The 16,155-nt window shown below is 54.4% G+C and overlaps 1 protein-coding gene across 1 annotated transcript; it reads left to right on the top strand.

Moving 5' to 3' along the window:
• Positions 1 to 13,668: 13,668 nt before the first annotated feature.
• Marcksl1 (MARCKS like 1) lies at positions 13,669 to 16,008 on the top strand. The gene is made up of 2 exons (XM_087904576.1): positions 13,669 to 13,944; positions 14,754 to 16,008. The coding sequence occupies exons 1-2, from the start codon at positions 13,858 to 13,860 to the stop codon at positions 15,267 to 15,269; spliced, it is 603 nt and encodes a 200-aa protein (XP_087760702.1). The 5' UTR covers positions 13,669 to 13,857; the 3' UTR covers positions 15,270 to 16,008.
• Positions 16,009 to 16,155: the final 147 nt, after the last annotated feature.

Raw genomic sequence — 16,155 nt, 5'->3', positions numbered from 1 at the left:
CAACACGGGTGTGGGATCAGGCTGGAGGCCTCTGGTGGAGTGAGGGGGTTCTCTCTTTTCAGCACTCCAACCTGTCCTTCCTTTAGGCCTAAGGGGTTGGGGGTCGTTATCTTGGAAGCTGAAAGGCCAATGGGGACTAGATCCCACCAAAGACCAACTCAGACATAGCTCCCTCTGCCAACTGATGCCCAAAGCGGTGAGCCAAGGGGAACTGTGGGCTGTCAGGCCTCCCCCTCCACACCTAGGCGGCTGTTAAATGATCCAACACTGGGTCAAGAGGACAAGACATGCTATTCGCTGAGCCTGCCCACTGCGTGGTGAATTCTCTTGTGCCGACGAGGACTGTGGGAGGGTGTTGCTGGCTAAACCACCCTGGCCAGGCAACAGTTTGGGGGTTGGAGTGAGGGGCCCAGATCCAATCTCCCTGAGAGTCCCAGTCTCTCTAGGCTGACTATAGTGATCTCGACCGGTGAGATCGATGAGAGAAGAGAACCCCTAAGTTGTGTCTCTTAAGTGACCATCCCGCACTGCCTGGACCAGAAGTGTATTTCTGGGGCCCCGTCTCAGCAAGGGCAACTATTGACTGTACCCGCAGCGCCACCGCCGGCTGCTCTGCCCGGCCACCCGCCGTCGGTGCACCGGCCACTGATTACTGCACCCAAGCGGAGGAGCCCACAATGGATCCGGTAGGGGCTCTCGGGAATTCAGCGGAGGCTTGGGAGGGGCGGGACTCTGGGAGAAGGAGGCGGGGCCGGACCGGGGCGGAGCCCTCGAGGAAGTCGCTGGGCCTTGGCTGGATGCGGAGCCCTTCGGGGAATTCGAGCCCTTAGGAAACGGCGGGGAGTGAGATGGAGACGAGTCCTCGGGGGAAAGGGGTAGGCCCAGAGCAGGGGCGGGGCCTAGAGAGGAGGTGGACTGGCAGCCTGGTCCCCACGGCGTCTGCCCCAGTTCCAAGCCTCTCCGGGTGGAAACTCTAGCAGAGGAGCGTTAACTACCAGTTCCTAGGAAGACGTTGGGTTTCCCCGCACCCGCCGGGACTGGGTGAGGGACGGGACTTGGGCGGGGCCGGGGTGGGGAAGGGCGAGGCAGAAAAGAAGTTCCAGCCTATGTAGGCCTCCACCGTGATTTAAAAAGTAGCTTCCGCTGGGTCCTCACCTTTAATCCCAACACTCTAGAGGCAGAGGTCACCTTTTTTTTTCTTCTTCTTTTTCTTTTTTTTTTTTTTTTTGAGAGGTGTGAGCCACATCCTGTGTGTGAAAATCAAAGGACAACATGCAGAATCAGTTCTCTCCTTCCGCCATGTGGATTATGGGGTTGAATTTAAATAGTCAGGCTTATCGGCAAATGCCTTTACCTTTTGAGCCAACTTGCACGCCACGAACGTTTTATTTTAAAAGCTGGCATTGAAATACCTATTCAGCAAAGAAGGTGCTCCAAACAGGTAACAGGCTGGAGCAATACCTCTGCTGCTCTCCAGAGGATCCGAGTTTAGTTCCCAGTATGCATGGTTGTGACTCACAACCTCTTGTAACTCTAGCTCTAAGGGATCCTACATTCTCTTTTGGCTTCTGGGGGCATCTTCACCCCAGTGATATACACACACACAGATACACATATACACATTTAAAAAAAAGCCTGGCATGTTGTCATGTTTTCAATCCCAGCACAACTTGAGACAGAGGCAGGCAAATCCCTGTGTGTTGGAGGTCGGCCTGGTCTACAGTGTGAATGCCTGGGCTACATAGAGATACCCTGTCTCCAAAAGTAAGAGTGCCAAACATAATGCCAGCTGCGTGCCCAGCACAAGGAATTAAGGACCAAGATATCCTCAGCTATTATCTAGGTAGGCCTCAGAGCGAGAGTGATTTCATCCCAGGGCCTGGTAGGCAAGATAAATGGGCAAAGAATAAAATCTCAGAGTTGACTTGAAGGACACAGTGGAGGCCTCCTCCTGTGTGTGCCTGTGTGTGCCTGTGTGTGCCTGTGTGTGCTGCTGCTGCTGCTGCTGCTGCTGCTGCTGCTTCTGCTTCTTCTTCTTCTTCTTCTTTTCTTCTTCTTCAGTTTTTCGAGACAGGGTTTCTTTGTGTAACAGCCCTAGCTGTCCTGGAACTAGCTCTTGTAGACCAGGCTGGCCTCAAACTCACAGAGATCCGTCTGCCTCTGCCTCCCGCGTGCTGAGATTAAAGGCGTGTGCTACCACCTCCCAGTCTGTGCTTCATATTTCTGTGCAGCTCTGAAGTCTGGTCTCTATGTCCATTTATTTATAAGTCCTGTTTTGGCAGCTTGCTAGTTTTGTTGTTTTTTTTCCTCCACTGAGTTCTTGGGCACACTGGTGAGAGAGTGGAGGTCCCTCCTTCCCTAGAGTTTACACTCCTCCAGGAAACAGGCCATAAAAAGGTATCAGAGATAAGCAACATGTGTCCTGGTTGAGAACAGGGAGGGGCCAGGTGCTGCTTCACGCCGGATGGGCAGGGACTATCTTGCTCACAGGTCTAGACAGTGCCTGACACATACTGGACTCAGTAATGCTGAATGAGTGCATAGCTTGACCAGGAAGTTCTGTGAGCTAGAAGGCTGAGGGTATCAGCTATTTCTAATCCTGAAGGAGTGTTCTAGATGGAGGCAACAGCATGTCTCTGGTTGGTGACCCATATCCTGTGGCTCTGCCCCTTTCCACTGTCATCTCAGAGGACCTGGATTGGGTTTAAACAGGGCTCAAAGGGTCCCCAGGACAACTGCCCTGCTGATTTACTCCAGTAGAATACTGGCCTAGCCAGGTGGAGTCCTGGCTTTTCCCTGGAAGCAGCCCTACCCGGAAGTGCGCTGACTTTTCCCGGAAGCAGCCCTTCCAGGAAGTGCATCGGTCCCTGGACCTTGGCTGTTTTCCAGTGTGGCATCCTGCAGCCCTCGAGGAAATCCTTTGTCCTGTTCAACCACAGCCCCTGCTGAGGCGACCCCAACCTTTCCTGTCATGCTGCCTTGTGGGCGAAGGGGAGGAGATGGGCTGGCTGGGCAGTAGTAGGTTCTGGCTAGACATAAAGTTCAGGGAAGACCTGACAAGTGTGGGGAGTGACAACTGCCCGAAACTCCTGGGAGGTGATGAATCTCGAAGGACAGAGATGATTGATCATGCAAGCATCTATAGCATCCGAAGACCTCGCTGTATGCATGGGAACTCAGCAAGGCTCAGTCCTCGCTGTATGCATGGGAGCTCGGCCAGGCTCAGAGGGGAAGGATGACTGAACTGAGACACCTTGGCCAAGATGCCTGAGCTTTGGTTTCCTTTCTTCACTGCTTTCCACTCTAAGCATCGTCTCCACCTGTAGATGGAACCATAAACACCTAAGCGGTCCTCGGATGAGGAGCCTGAGGCCTGCAGATACTAAATGACTCATCCAAAGACAGCAGCCCATCTCTGGCGGGGCTGTTGGAGCTCCGGTCCCTGGAATGCTCAAGGAGACTCCGAGACTCCCCGCGCCTTGTAGAGCCAGAGGAGTGGTCGCAGGTGTTTGTTTTCTAGGAATCTGGGGATACAAACTTCGGGCTTGCCTAATGATCTCGAGACCGACCTGTGTCAAGCCAAAGATGAACAAAGGTGGCCTGGCAGCATCTCACATTGGGTGTCCCCTCTGTATGATAAATTACCCACCTCCTTCCTCCTACCCTCCCCCTCCCACGGACTCTGAGTTTTTGCACTACATGCCCCTGTTAAACACCCTGTGTTTCCCTTGAGCTGTCTCCACTTTGTGTGTTTTTGGGGGGAGGGGTCTATCCCCACGGCCCTCCCGTCCCTCCTGTCTCATCTGTGTGTATCCCCTATCAGAGCAGGCTGAACTCACGCCAGAAACACAGGCCAGCCGGGTGAAGGGTCTCAGGAGGGCGATAGGTTCTTTGGGGCATAGTGGATTCTCTGAAGAGTCAGGAAGGCTCGGGGGCGGGGGCGTTGCAGAGGTGGGGAGGGTGAACACAGAGAGCAGCATTCCAGGCAGGAGGTCAAAGTGAGGGAGGACAGATGGAGCAGTTGTGAGCCAAAAGGGGTCACCAGTCATGCCGCTAGGTTTGCTTGCCAGCTAAGGTCAGCTGAGGGTCAGAGTTGTAGAGAACAGGGGTGGGACATGCTGGAGGAAACTGAGAGCCATAAACAGGTTTAAAGTAGGGGAGGGCCATGGTCCACGCACATCAGGTCAGTGCGGCCTCAAGCACCCGTCTGTGCTTTCCCATGCACAGGTCCTATGTGGCACTGAGGCCAGTGGTGGTCCTACCCACTCCTCCCCATAAAGGTATGGCGGAAAGTGCCATGGTCAGAAGACAGAAGTCTTAGGGCTGCCATCCAGATAAAGACAGGTAGTGGGGGGGGGGTTGCAGCAGGCATGGTGACACATGTTTTTAATCCCAGCACTCAGGATGCAGAGGCAGACAGATCTCTGTGTGTCTGCCAGTCTGGTCTAAATAGGCAAGTTCCAGGCTGGCCAAGACTACATAGTGAAACCCCATCATTAAGTAAAAAAGAAAAAGTATTGACAATTGCAGTACCCCACTCCGGAGATCAACAGACTCCCAGACTGTCTCCTCCACCTGTCACCACCCGGTCCCCACTGGCTGTCTCTAGCCTAAATTTTATGGCCCCTGACCATCCTGGAACTCACTCTGTAGACCAGGCTGGCCTCAAACTCACTGAGACCCTCCTGCCTCTGCCTCCCAAGCACTGGCTTTCACTGCCCTCCTTTAGATCAGTCCAACCGATTCTTCCCTGGATTCTTGCTTCTTCCTGTCTCCTCCGATCTCTGTTGACTGGGGCCTGCTTGTCTATGTCCTATAGGTCCCTGTGGGGACATCCAGAGTGACCTCTAACAGCAGCTGGGTCCAGAACAGGACTGGGCTAGGGACAGAGATCTCAGTCACCACCATATAGTGAGAAAGGGAGAGGAGACACAGACAGACAGACAGACAGACAGACGGATGGATTATTCCTCTGCCTGCAATACAGATTTTTACTCCAAACTCACAGATCCTAGTGACATCCCAAAGGTACATCAAGTCATCCTGACCCTGACGATCCTGCTTCCACACACAGCCCCCAGCTCTGCTCTAGGCTTGTCCTGGGTCGCACTGCAACCCTTACCCACTGGCCCAAGCCTCAGGCCACCCTTAGCCTTCTTCCTCTGTCCTTTCCCATGGCCTCTCAACACATTCGGCAAGCGAATAAATCATTCACGCCTTCCAGAAACTGCTTCTTCCCTCTGTCTTGAGGACACCCCAGCCCCAGGGTCACTCTCTCCTCACTGGCCACCACCAATAATCCCTCCAGGTGCCATGCTTCGAGTTCCTGCACTGCCTTCTGGAGCCAAACTTTGCCCTTAATGGGTCCCACTCTATCCGGTGGCTGCAAATGTGGCCTTGTCCCCTGGTGAAACCTTGAGAAAAGAGCATCTCCCATTCAGTTCAGGTTCTCCAGCCACTAACTGCCAGCCTGCTCTCTCCATGGACTTCTCTGGGCATCTTCAAGTTCAGCTCCAAGGTTATGCCCTTAGTTCCGGCCCTGAGAACAGTGAGAACAGGCAGCGCAGGGAGAGCCGGTGTTGGCTACATCTCCGGAAGGCTTCAAGGACTGCAGCAAGCCTTAGTCCTTACAAGACACAATATGGAAAACAATCAGATGCAGGCCAGTGGTGGTGCAGCCTTTGATCCCAGTACTCAGGAGGCAGAGGCGGGCGGATCTCTGTGAGCTCGAGGCCAGCCTGGTCTACAGAGCGAGTTCCAGGATAGCCACAGCTACATAGGGAAACCTGTCTCGAAAAAAAAAATTATAAAAAGGAAGAAAACAATCAAGGAGAGGGATCATGGTGCAAAGACTTGAAAAAGAGGGGACGTGACTGGGCTGAAGCTAGAGTGTGTGGTAGGGGCCAGATTGTGCAGACCTTAATTGCTAGGTGCAGAGCTACAGAGGCCACTGACAAGGCCAAGTGAAGAGCATGTTAGTTTTTGTTTTGTTGTTGATTGATTGATTGGCTTTTTTATTTTATTTTATTTTATTTTATTTTATTTTATTTGAGAAAGGGTCTGTCTCTTTGTAGTCCTGGCTTTCCTGGGACTAACTGTGGAGGCCAGCTAGCCTCAAACCTGCAGAGCTCCTCCTGCCTCTGCTAGGACTATTGGCATGCATCACCAGGTTTAGACTCAAATGGTGTACTTTGATTTCACATTTCATTAACCTTTCATTCTTTCTCTTAATTATTTAACAGAAATTGATTAGTGGTATAATGCCGCTGGTTCGGGTATAGTTCAGTGGATACTGGCATAGCTCAGGCGGGGGTCTATCTGGCTGGGCTGGGGTGTATCTCACTGGGTTGGGGTATCTCGCTGGGCTGAGGTGTATATAGCTCAGTGCTGGTGAACATACCTTGAGGATGGGCTTGGGCTGGCTCAGATAAATGGGTTCCATGTCCAACACTGAAAAAGCAAAAGTTGCACACCTTTAATCCCAGCAGAGGCAGGAGGATCTCTGTGAGATCAAGGCCAGCCTGATCTACAAAGTGAATTCCAGGACAGCAGGACAGCCAGGGCTACACAGAGAAACCCTATCTTGAAAATAAATGAAGGAAGAGGAAGGAAGGAAGGAAGGAAGGAAGGAAGGAAGGAAGGAAGGAAGGAAGGAAGAACAAGCCGAGCAAGCTACACTGGAGGTGGTGGCCCTGGGATTGTGGAGAGCAACTGGGGAACAAGTCTAGTGGCAGAGAGAGCACTGAGATTGTACGGCCCCAGAGAAAGCAAATCTCCCTCAGAGCCGTAGCTAAAGAAAGGTGAAGAAAAGACAAAGCTGAGTTGAGCTGGGCAACGTCTTCACCCTGTTTCCTGTGTGAAAAGCGCTGAGCAGAAGCCCTAAAGCCCAGAATCATGGAGTCATTCTTTCCCCTAGAATGTTGGTGAATCTAGAAAGTTCCTGGGCAATGCTTTGAGCAGGGAGTGGTGGTGCCCAGGTGGATCTCTGTGAGTTCAAGGCCAACCTGGTCTACAAAGCGAGTTCCAGGACAGTCAGGATTGTTTCACAGAGAAACCCTGTCTCGGAAAGAAAAACAAAGTAGAGGACAGAGAGATGGTTTAGCAGATGAAGCAGAAAAGCTCGGCAGCCTGGGTTCCAACCCGGGGATTCCACATGAATGCAGCACACACAGACACATAAGACACTCACACAAACACAGATAGATGTACAGACACAGACATATAGTGACACACACAGGCACACACACACAGGCCGCACATACACAGACTCACACAAACACACATACACAGACACACACACACAGGCACACAGAGACTCACGCAGACATAGACACTGGCACACACAAACACACACACACACACACACGCACGCACACACACACACACACACACAGTAAGAAAAGAGAAGAGGGTAAAGTCAGAGCCTGAGGTTTTCTCTATGGAGGGAAGGGGCATGTTCAAACGCCCTGGGGTGGCAGGAAGTTTAGCACTCTAAGGGAATGAATAACTGTGGAGTTGAAGCTTGTGAGTCTGAACAGAAGAACTCATTCCCCAACGCCCCCAGGAACTGTGGCCTCAGGTGCGGGGGTGGTGGGGTGGAAGGGGTTCTAGGCTTCCCTTAATGTCCCTACCTCATTCAACTCACAATAAATAGTCCTAGGGGGTGTGTACAGTGACGAGTCCCTTTTTTATAAACGTGGATGCTTAGGCTCAGAGACGATAGAGCCACCACTTCACGCTGCCGTCACCTCCATACCACACCACCACACTGAACAGCAGCCTGAATGGCTCCCAGAGTCCTCACCTGAGAGAGATAGCCCAGCAGGACTTAGGGGAGGGACCTTGCCTCTGGTTACAAAACTGGAAGGGAGCAGGGAGCAGGGTTTAGCTCACCCTGGGGGAGAGGCTGACAGGGAGAAGGAGAGGGAAAGGCTGTCAGAGAGGTTATGTAGAGGAAAGGGTGTGATTGGAGATGGACTGGGACTTTCAGGTTCCCTGGTAGAGGGACTTCCCCTTCGTGGGGGATTTTGGCTGGAAAATTATAAGCAATCCAAATTTCACTGTCCAGAGAGTCTTTCCTCAGAGGTGCCTAGGAGTTGAAAAGAAACTAAAAGTCATGAAAAGGGAGGGAGCCCGGGCAAGGGCAGGCTCGCCACAGCCTAGATAACCGGGTTGAGTTTCTGGTGACCTCATCAAGCTTGGGGAATTGAGCCAGGAGCACGAGCCTCTGCTATCAGGGCAACTGAGCCCCACAGAACTCACCTGGGCAGAGAATGTGCCCATCCGACCAACTTCTGTGCCATCATCCCCGCCCTGGTACCAATAACACCCGCCCCCTCCCCAAACCCTCTCGAATACACTTCAGAGGAAAAGACGGGGAAGGAAAAACAAGCGTTCAGCACAGCCTAAAATTCTGGAAGGGAATTTTCAGGCCTCTCCTGAGGTGAATCCATAGGAAGGCTCAAGGCCTAGAATTGACAGGCGGGTCCCAGAACTGATTCCTGCTGACAGCTGAGCCCAGAGAGCCCAGGCTCATGAAAAGCAACCCTGGGTCCAGAAGCCAGGATTTGAGGGTCGTGGCCCTCTCGTCGATGGACTCCCCTTTGCCGAGCCCCTAGCCACTGCTGTCCACCTGAAGTGTTTTTTCTGGCTGCCTCCAGCTGCGCCTAGCACCTGGTGCCTTTGCTCTCTGGGCTTCTGGAAACGCCTTTTTTTTTTTTTTTTTTTTTTTTTTTTTTTTTGCTGGTGCTGGCCTTTGTAGTTATACGCCTATCAAAGCTCCAACACTGGGCTTCAGCTTCCCAGCTTCCTTCCTCTGTCAATGGGAACTCTGATGGCTGTACCTCCGGGGTCCCGGGATAATGTACTCAGTCAGCGCCATAAGCCACCAGCGTTACCATCTGTCAGGCCTTCCCTGCCCGCTGAAGATCTCTCCCGTGTTCAAGGATTTCCTTCACGCTACACCCGCTACACCCGGGAAGTTCTTGTTTCACGCAGTTAGCTTCTTCCCAGGCCCTCCCCTGCTGCCTACCCCGCCCGGCAGTGCTCTGAAGCCTGGGTCCTTCCTGGATGACCTCATGCACAGCAGAAACCAGAGGCCCAGATTTCCCGAGGAGGGGGGTTAGTCCTGCCATAAAAACCTGCCTGTTGTCCCTCTCGGGTCACTAGCCTTCGGCTCAGGAAATATGTGAATCTATGTACAGAAGCAAGTCAAGTTCTGGTGGCCTCCTGACGCCTTCCGGGACTCCCCTGAGTCCCTCAAGGCACGATTCAGCAACTGCCTGAACTCCTCTCCAGTGCCCAGCCTCAGTCAATGGATGTTTCACTGGCTCTCATCCAAAATAGGAAAGGAGGGGGCAGCATCACCCTCCCCCGACTGTCTCTACACTCGTTCTCTGTAGCCTAGATTCCTGTCTCCCGGACTTGTCCCAGGCTAGGCCCTTCCTTCCACCCCTACCCACAGTGAAAATTCGCTGCTTCCACTCTCTCCTCCTCCTCCACAAGGCCCACAGGCCTCATCTAACCTTGAATCTCTCTCTTTCCTCCTTTAAGTCACCAAAGGTCTCTTCAACTAGATAGAAAACGCCTGTGAGCAGGGACCCTGCGGTTCAGCACCAAACCCTTTCTAGTGTGAGCAGGAGAGATTCTGCTAAGTCTTCATGAGTGTGGATTAGGGGCTCACCTTCTCACTGTGTAACAAATTGAGGCCAAAGGAGAGAGAAAACAAGCAATGGAGTCAAGCAAGAGACTGGTTCAGACCAGATCTGAGTTTTCTAGTCAGACAGATGCTTCAGGAGATTCGAACCCTGGAGCTGAAAACCGGACAGTGCAAAGTAGGACTCCCTAGAGTCTCTAGGAGAACCAAGCCCCCTCAGAAGGCTCCTCCTATCCCAAGGCCTCATGTCTGCTATTTTTACCATTAGAAAGCTCACTGGCATCTATTCTGAGGCCTGCTAGAGGGTGCCTTTTGTTTGTTTGTTTCAAGATAGGGTTTTCCTGTAACTGCCCTGACTGTCGCCCCAAAACTAGCTTTGTAGACCAGGCTGACCTTGAACTCTGTCTGTCTCCTGAGTGCTGGGATTAAAGGTGTGAGCCACTGAGCCCAGCGTGGGTGCCTTTTTAAATTTTCTTTTTAATTTTTATGAGTCTGGGTGTTTTTGCCTGCTTGTCTGTGTGTACCTACAAAGTCCAGAAGAAGAAGAAGGCAGCATCTGACCCCCTAGAACTAGATTACAGACAGTTGTGAGCCACCATATGGGTGCTGGGGATTGAACCCAGGTCCTCAAAGAGTTCCTTTTATTCATTTGTTTGTTTATTTCAGCACAGGTTCGCATTATGCAGCCCTGGCTGTCCTGGAACTCGCTCTGTGCACCAGGCTGGGCTTGAACTCAGAGAGTCCGACTGCCTCTGCCTCCCAAGTGCTGGAATTAAAGTTTTTGTTTATTTACTTTATGTGAATTGGTCTTTTGCCTTTATATATGTGTAAGGGTGTCAGAACCCCTGGAACTGAAGTTACAGACAATTTTGAGCTGCCATGTGGTTGCTGGGAATTGAACCCTGGTCTTTTGAATGAGCAGCCAGCGCTCTTAACCACTGAGCCATCTCTCCAGCCCCCAGTGCTGGGATTAAAGGCTTATGTCTCCACCACTTGGCCCTATTCTTTATTTAGAGAGAACATCCTCTTCTTTCCTCTGCCCTTTGATAGGCCTGCCCTCTGTGCAGGTCCCAGGCTCCTGCCAGGGGGTTCATTTCCCATGGCAAGGGTCTTTTACCAGAACCGGGACAGATGGAGATGTCAAGGTCTCTAGTTATGACAGTTTCATGTCCCCACCCATCCCAACCACTGAGTCATCTCTCCAGTCCCCTTCGCTTTCTTATACAACTCAGGACCTACTAAGACATGATACTGCCCACAGCTGCCTGAGCCCTTCTACAAGTAATCCAGGGACCCTCTCAGGCCAGTCTGATGTAGGCCGTTCTTCAGCTGAGGCTCTCTCTACTCAAGGGACACCTCCAGGTTGTGTCAATTGGACCTGGACAGCCCGCTGTAGTCTCAGTGGCCACAGAAGTGCACAAGCCCTCTGGGACGGTTCACAAAATAGTTACTCTTGTCCCGTTGTGGTGGCACACACCGTTCATCCTGGCACTCCGGGAGCAGAGGCAGGCGGATCTCTCAGTTCAAGACCAGCTTGGTCTACAAAGCGAGTTCCAGGACAGCCAGGAGTGTTACCCAGAGAAACCTTGTATCTGGAAAAAAAAAAAAAAAAGAGGGGGCCACTTTTCAGTCTCTGCACTTACAGATCTCCCTCAGCCTCACAAACACTCAGCACAGACCCACCACATTCAGAGTCACCAGCGCAGTCTCAAGGAAGGCCAAGCATCCACACACAAAGTCTCAGCGTCGCCAGCTGTCACCAAAGCTCCCTAACTCTTGAATACACAGAACCAAACAGAGCTGCAGACGCACCCAACAACAAATGCACCCACCTAGGGTCTCACGAAGTCACACACGCACAATCACAAAGCCATACAAAGTCACACACAGCGAACAGACACACAGTTGCACGCAGATTCTGGGAGTCTCGGAACAATGGGAGCATTGTCTGAGTTGGCAGCAGCTGGGGAGAAAGGAGCCACAGTGTGGACAGGAGGCCATGGGGGCTGCTGGACGTGGACTCCAAAGTTTCAGCATCTTTCCTTTTCCAGAACTTAGGTTCTGCCAGGACCTCCATTTGCTGAGGGCCTGACACCCCCTCCTCAGCCTCCTGGGATGTTTGGTGAAGACGCAGAGCCTCTGCCGTGAACCAGGCTCTGAGGGGATCTGGACCTTCATGCTCTTTCTTCTGGAATCTTCCCAGAGACTTGTCTCTCTCTCCACCAGGCAGTGCCTGGAAAGCAGGAGCCTGGAGATCTACTCCTGACCTCTGAGTCCAGCCCCTCCAGGACTCACACACACTATCTGAATCCTGCTAGGCGGTCCAGGCAGCGCCTGGCAGCACTGTGGGTCTCCTATTGTGGCAGAGACAGAGAGCATGTCAGGACGTCCATCCCTTAGTGCTGTGAGTGCCCTGCAGTGGGAACATGGTGCCCTTCCCTGTCCCCAAATAATTTTCTTGCCTCTCACCCTCATCGGATAGCCCAGTTCTCAATAGGAAATTATTCAGGGGTTTTTCACCCTTAGCTATTGGTAGCTGCTGTATGCCTCCAGACATGCCACTCTCCAATCCTGAACCCGGAGTAAAATGAGAGCCTAGTCAGGAGTGTCAGAGTCAGGTGGGATTGAAGGGCACAGGAGTAAGCAGATGCAGAATGCAGATGCCATGCCACCTCACCCCTCTATGATCACATCTGTGGAGAGTTCCCTGATTTCTTGGGCCCTGGAGTGTCTCCATACCTCACAGCTTCTAGCCTCACAGGAGGCCTCCCCTAGGAGGGAAGGACATGCCGAGCAGTTCAAGACACAGCCTGCTTTTGCAACACTTGGCTTCCTCCAGCCCCCATTCCTGTCCCACTGGGAGACAAGAGGAAGTAGCTGTCCATATGCGAACACGTATCTGGGCCCAACCAAGAACTCTGGGGTTCTCACGGGCCCACCTGGGCCAAAGAAGGAAACAGAAAAGGACCAAGGTCTCCAAACAGGGTGGGTTTTTGGGGGGTTATCCCTAATGTGGTGTCACAGATGTGGAGGAAGTCCAAATGTCTTCCCTCGCTTTAGGGAACTGACTGTAGTTTGCAGTCTGCGTGGTCTCGCTGGCATAATGTTACCTGTATGGGGAAGCCAGGCATGTGAGAGAAGGGGAAACCAGGCCTAAACCAGGTTATATAAACCAGTTATATGGCAACTGCCTCTGAGCCTCAGGGTCTTTTGCTTCAAAGTGGGATAAAGATACACAGACACACACACAGAGAAAGACACACAGAGACAGACAGACGGACAGACAGACAGACAGACAGACAGACAGACAGACAGACACACACACACACACACACACACACACACGCAAAGCAGCCCCTGCCATGGACTTGGTAATGGACCCAGGCTGCGGGAAGGAGAAACTGGCCACTAACTGACAGAGAAGAGAGACTGTAGGATCTCACCACTCTGGCCAGAGGGATCCCAAGTTAGGTTAGACCCCCAGGTTGTTTGCAGTAGATTGGTAGCAATGTGACTTCTGGCCCGAGGGGGCGTCGAACTCAGAGGATGGGAAGGTGTGGGGTGCTGCGGGAGTTGGGACAAATTTCTGGAGCATAACTCAGGACCAGCCGTCTGACGAGTCTGGACATGTGAGCCCTTCCAAGAGTTCAAGGAGCCGGAGTAGAGCCAGGGAATGGGGGCCTCTCCCCTGTGGAGCCGGACTCAGGCTGAAAGGGAGGCGGTGTGAGCAAGGGATGACTGAGTGCTTCTTCCTCGACGGTCTCCTCCCAGTCCATCTCCCGGCGAGACCGGGAAGCTCTCCTTCCCACACCGAACCCTACCTGTCCCTAGTAATGCCTTGTGATGGGGGAACCAGACGGCTGGCTTTGCCCGCTGCACGAGAGGGGCGCACGAGAGGGGCCCGGGCCCGACCCCGCCTCCGCCCCCGATTGGGTGCTCATTTAAATGTCCGGCCCCGCCCCGAGCCCCGGGCGCATACATATAGGCGGCTCGGCGGGCGGCGGGCGGCATTCTGGCGCGGAGCGCAGCGGCGGCGGGCGCAGCTAGCAGGTCGGCTGCGGAGCGGGGGTGCAGCGCGCTTTGCCCCTGTACCCCTCCCCCTCGGACGCAGCCCCACCCCTCCGCCCGCCCGGCAGTCCCAGCCGAACTATCCCGAGGCGCCAGCGCGGGGCGGCTCCGGGCGCCCCCAGCAGACCCCCATCATGGGCAGCCAGAGCTCCAAGGCTCCCCGGGGCGACGTGACCGCCGAGGAGGCAGCGGGCGCTTCCCCCGCGAAGGCCAACGGACAGGTGGGTGCGCTTGGCGCGGCGGGCCCCGGTCCCCTACCCGCGCGCCTCGCCCCCTCTGGGGCCCAGGGCCGGGGCCGCGCGCTTTGTCCGGCCCGGGACACGCGGCGCCCCCTCCCCCGCCCGGTCCCTTTGTTCTCGGCGCCGCAGCCCCCGCGGGCGAACGAGGGGAGGGGCGGGAGGGGGCGCCGGCCGGGCTCGCCGCCTTCTTTGTTCGTGCCCGGACCGCGGGCGCTGCCCCCAGGCCGCCCCGAAGGCCGCGCGTGAAACAAAGGCGCTGCTAGGCCGCGCCAAGGGGGCGTTCGAGGCCGCGGGACCGGTGCTGGGCCCCCAGGGCTCCCCATCTGCAGCCCGGACCTCGGCGGTCCGCGGTGGCTTTTGAAACGGCGGGGAGCAGAGATGTGGGGAGACTCTGGGGTGGGTGGGGGCTGTTCACACAAAGCGGGAGCCTGGGAAAATAGGCCGTCCAGGTGCAGGGAGGCAGCGCCCCGGGACTGCTTCCCGCCCAATAGCTCCGGGCAAGGCTTGCCCACCAGCCAGGGATCCGGGCACGGTGAGGTTCCGCGCGGAAAATAGAGAGCGCGCCCCGGGGAGGGGGGTGGGGGCCCGTACCCCAGCGCCTCCTGCTGGCTGTGACCGTTCCAGCGCGCCTGTGAGGGGCGAGGGCGATGTTGGATGGGAGTGAGGCCAAAGCCAGACTTGGGTTACTGCAGACCCCGGTGGTAGGGTCCGTCGCCTGCAGGGGACCAGAAGCGGGCTGTGGGAGGGAGAGAAGGGCCCCGGCCCTCACTGCTGTCTCCTCTGCCCCGCAGGAGAATGGCCATGTGAAAAGCAATGGAGACTTAACCCCCAAGGGTGAAGGGGAGTCACCACCCGTGAACGGAACAGATGATGCAGCTGGGGCTACTGGCGACGCCATCGAGCCAGCGCCCCCTAGCCAGGAAGCTGAGGCCAAGGGGGAGGTCGCCCCCAAGGAGACCCCCAAGAAGAAGAAGAAATTCTCTTTCAAGAAGCCTTTCAAATTGAGTGGCCTGTCCTTCAAGAGAAATCGGAAGGAGGGTGGGGGTGATTCTTCGGCGTCCTCACCAACAGAGGAAGAGCAGGAGCAGGGGGAGATCAGCGCCTGCAGCGAAGAGGGCACTGCCCAAGAAGGGAAGGCCGCCGCCACCCCTGAAAGCCAAGAGCCCCAGGCCAAGGGGGCAGAGGCTAGTGCAGCCTCCAAGGGAGGAGACACGGAAGAGGAGGCAGGGCCCCAGGCTGCAGAGCCATCCACTCCCTCGGGGCCGGAGAGTGGCCCTGCATCAGCCAGCGCTGAGCAGAATGAGTAGCTGGGTGGGGGCAGGTGGGTGATCTCCTAAGCTGCAAAAACTGTGCTGTCCTTGTGAGGTCACTGCCTGGACCTGGTGCCCTGGCTGCCTTCCTGTGCCCAGAAAGGAAGGGGCTTGTTGCCCCCTCCCAGCCACGTTCCCTCCCTCCTGTGGATTCTCCCATCAGCCACCTGGTCTTACTCTTAAGGCCAGTTGAAGATGGCCCCTTACGGTTTCCCAAGTTAGGTTAGTGATGTGAAATGCTCCTGTCCCTACCTCCTACCCAGGCCCCACCCCTGCAGAAGGCAATTGCTGGCTTTTCTCCCAATTCTTTTCCAAGTACGTTTTGTTTATTCTACTTCCGAAGCCCCTGAGCCAGAAGTGAGGGCTTATACTCCCAAACCCTGAGTGTCCAGCCTTTCCCCTGTTGAGTTTTTAGTCTCTTGTGCTGTGCCTAGTGGCACCTGGGCTGGGGAGGACATTGCCCCTGTCTGGGTTTTATAACTGTCTTACTCAAGTTCAAACCTCCGGCTTGTGAATCAACCGCCTCTGACTTGATAGGCAAGTATTAGGCTTCGGGGCAGGAGGAAGGTCTGTGATGTGAAACAACTTTTTGTTGTCTTTTCCCCCTCCCATCGTTGTAAATAACTTTTAATGGCCAAACCCCAGATTTGTACTTTTTTTTTCTAACTGCTAAAACCATTCTCTTCCACCTGGATTTACTGTAACATTTGGAAAAGGAATAAATGTTGTCCCTTTAGTGGTGATTTAATGAGTGATCTTCTGGGGCATGGGATAGGGTAGAAGACTGGGGCAACCAGAAGATGCCAGGTGAGTCCAAGGGGCTTTCTGGGGGTGAGAATTAAGAAACAGGGACATTGCCAGGAAACAAGCTTGCTCAGGAGGG

Source organism: Myodes glareolus, chromosome 3, assembly GCF_982192425.1.
Source record: "Myodes glareolus chromosome 3, mMyoGla1.1, whole genome shotgun sequence".
NCBI lineage: Eukaryota > Metazoa > Chordata > Mammalia > Rodentia > Cricetidae > Myodes > Myodes glareolus.
This window is presented reverse-complemented; position numbering and strand designations above follow the sequence as displayed.

Coding starts and splice junctions, on each gene's coding strand:
- Marcksl1 (XM_087904576.1), top strand. CDS start 13,858: ATGGGCAGCCAGAGCTCCAAGGCTCCCCGGGGCGACGTGACCGCCGAG. Junction 13,945..14,753: donor CCGCGAAGGCCAACGGACAG/GTGGGTGCGCTT, acceptor TCTGCCCCGCAG/GAGAATGGCCATGTGAAAAG.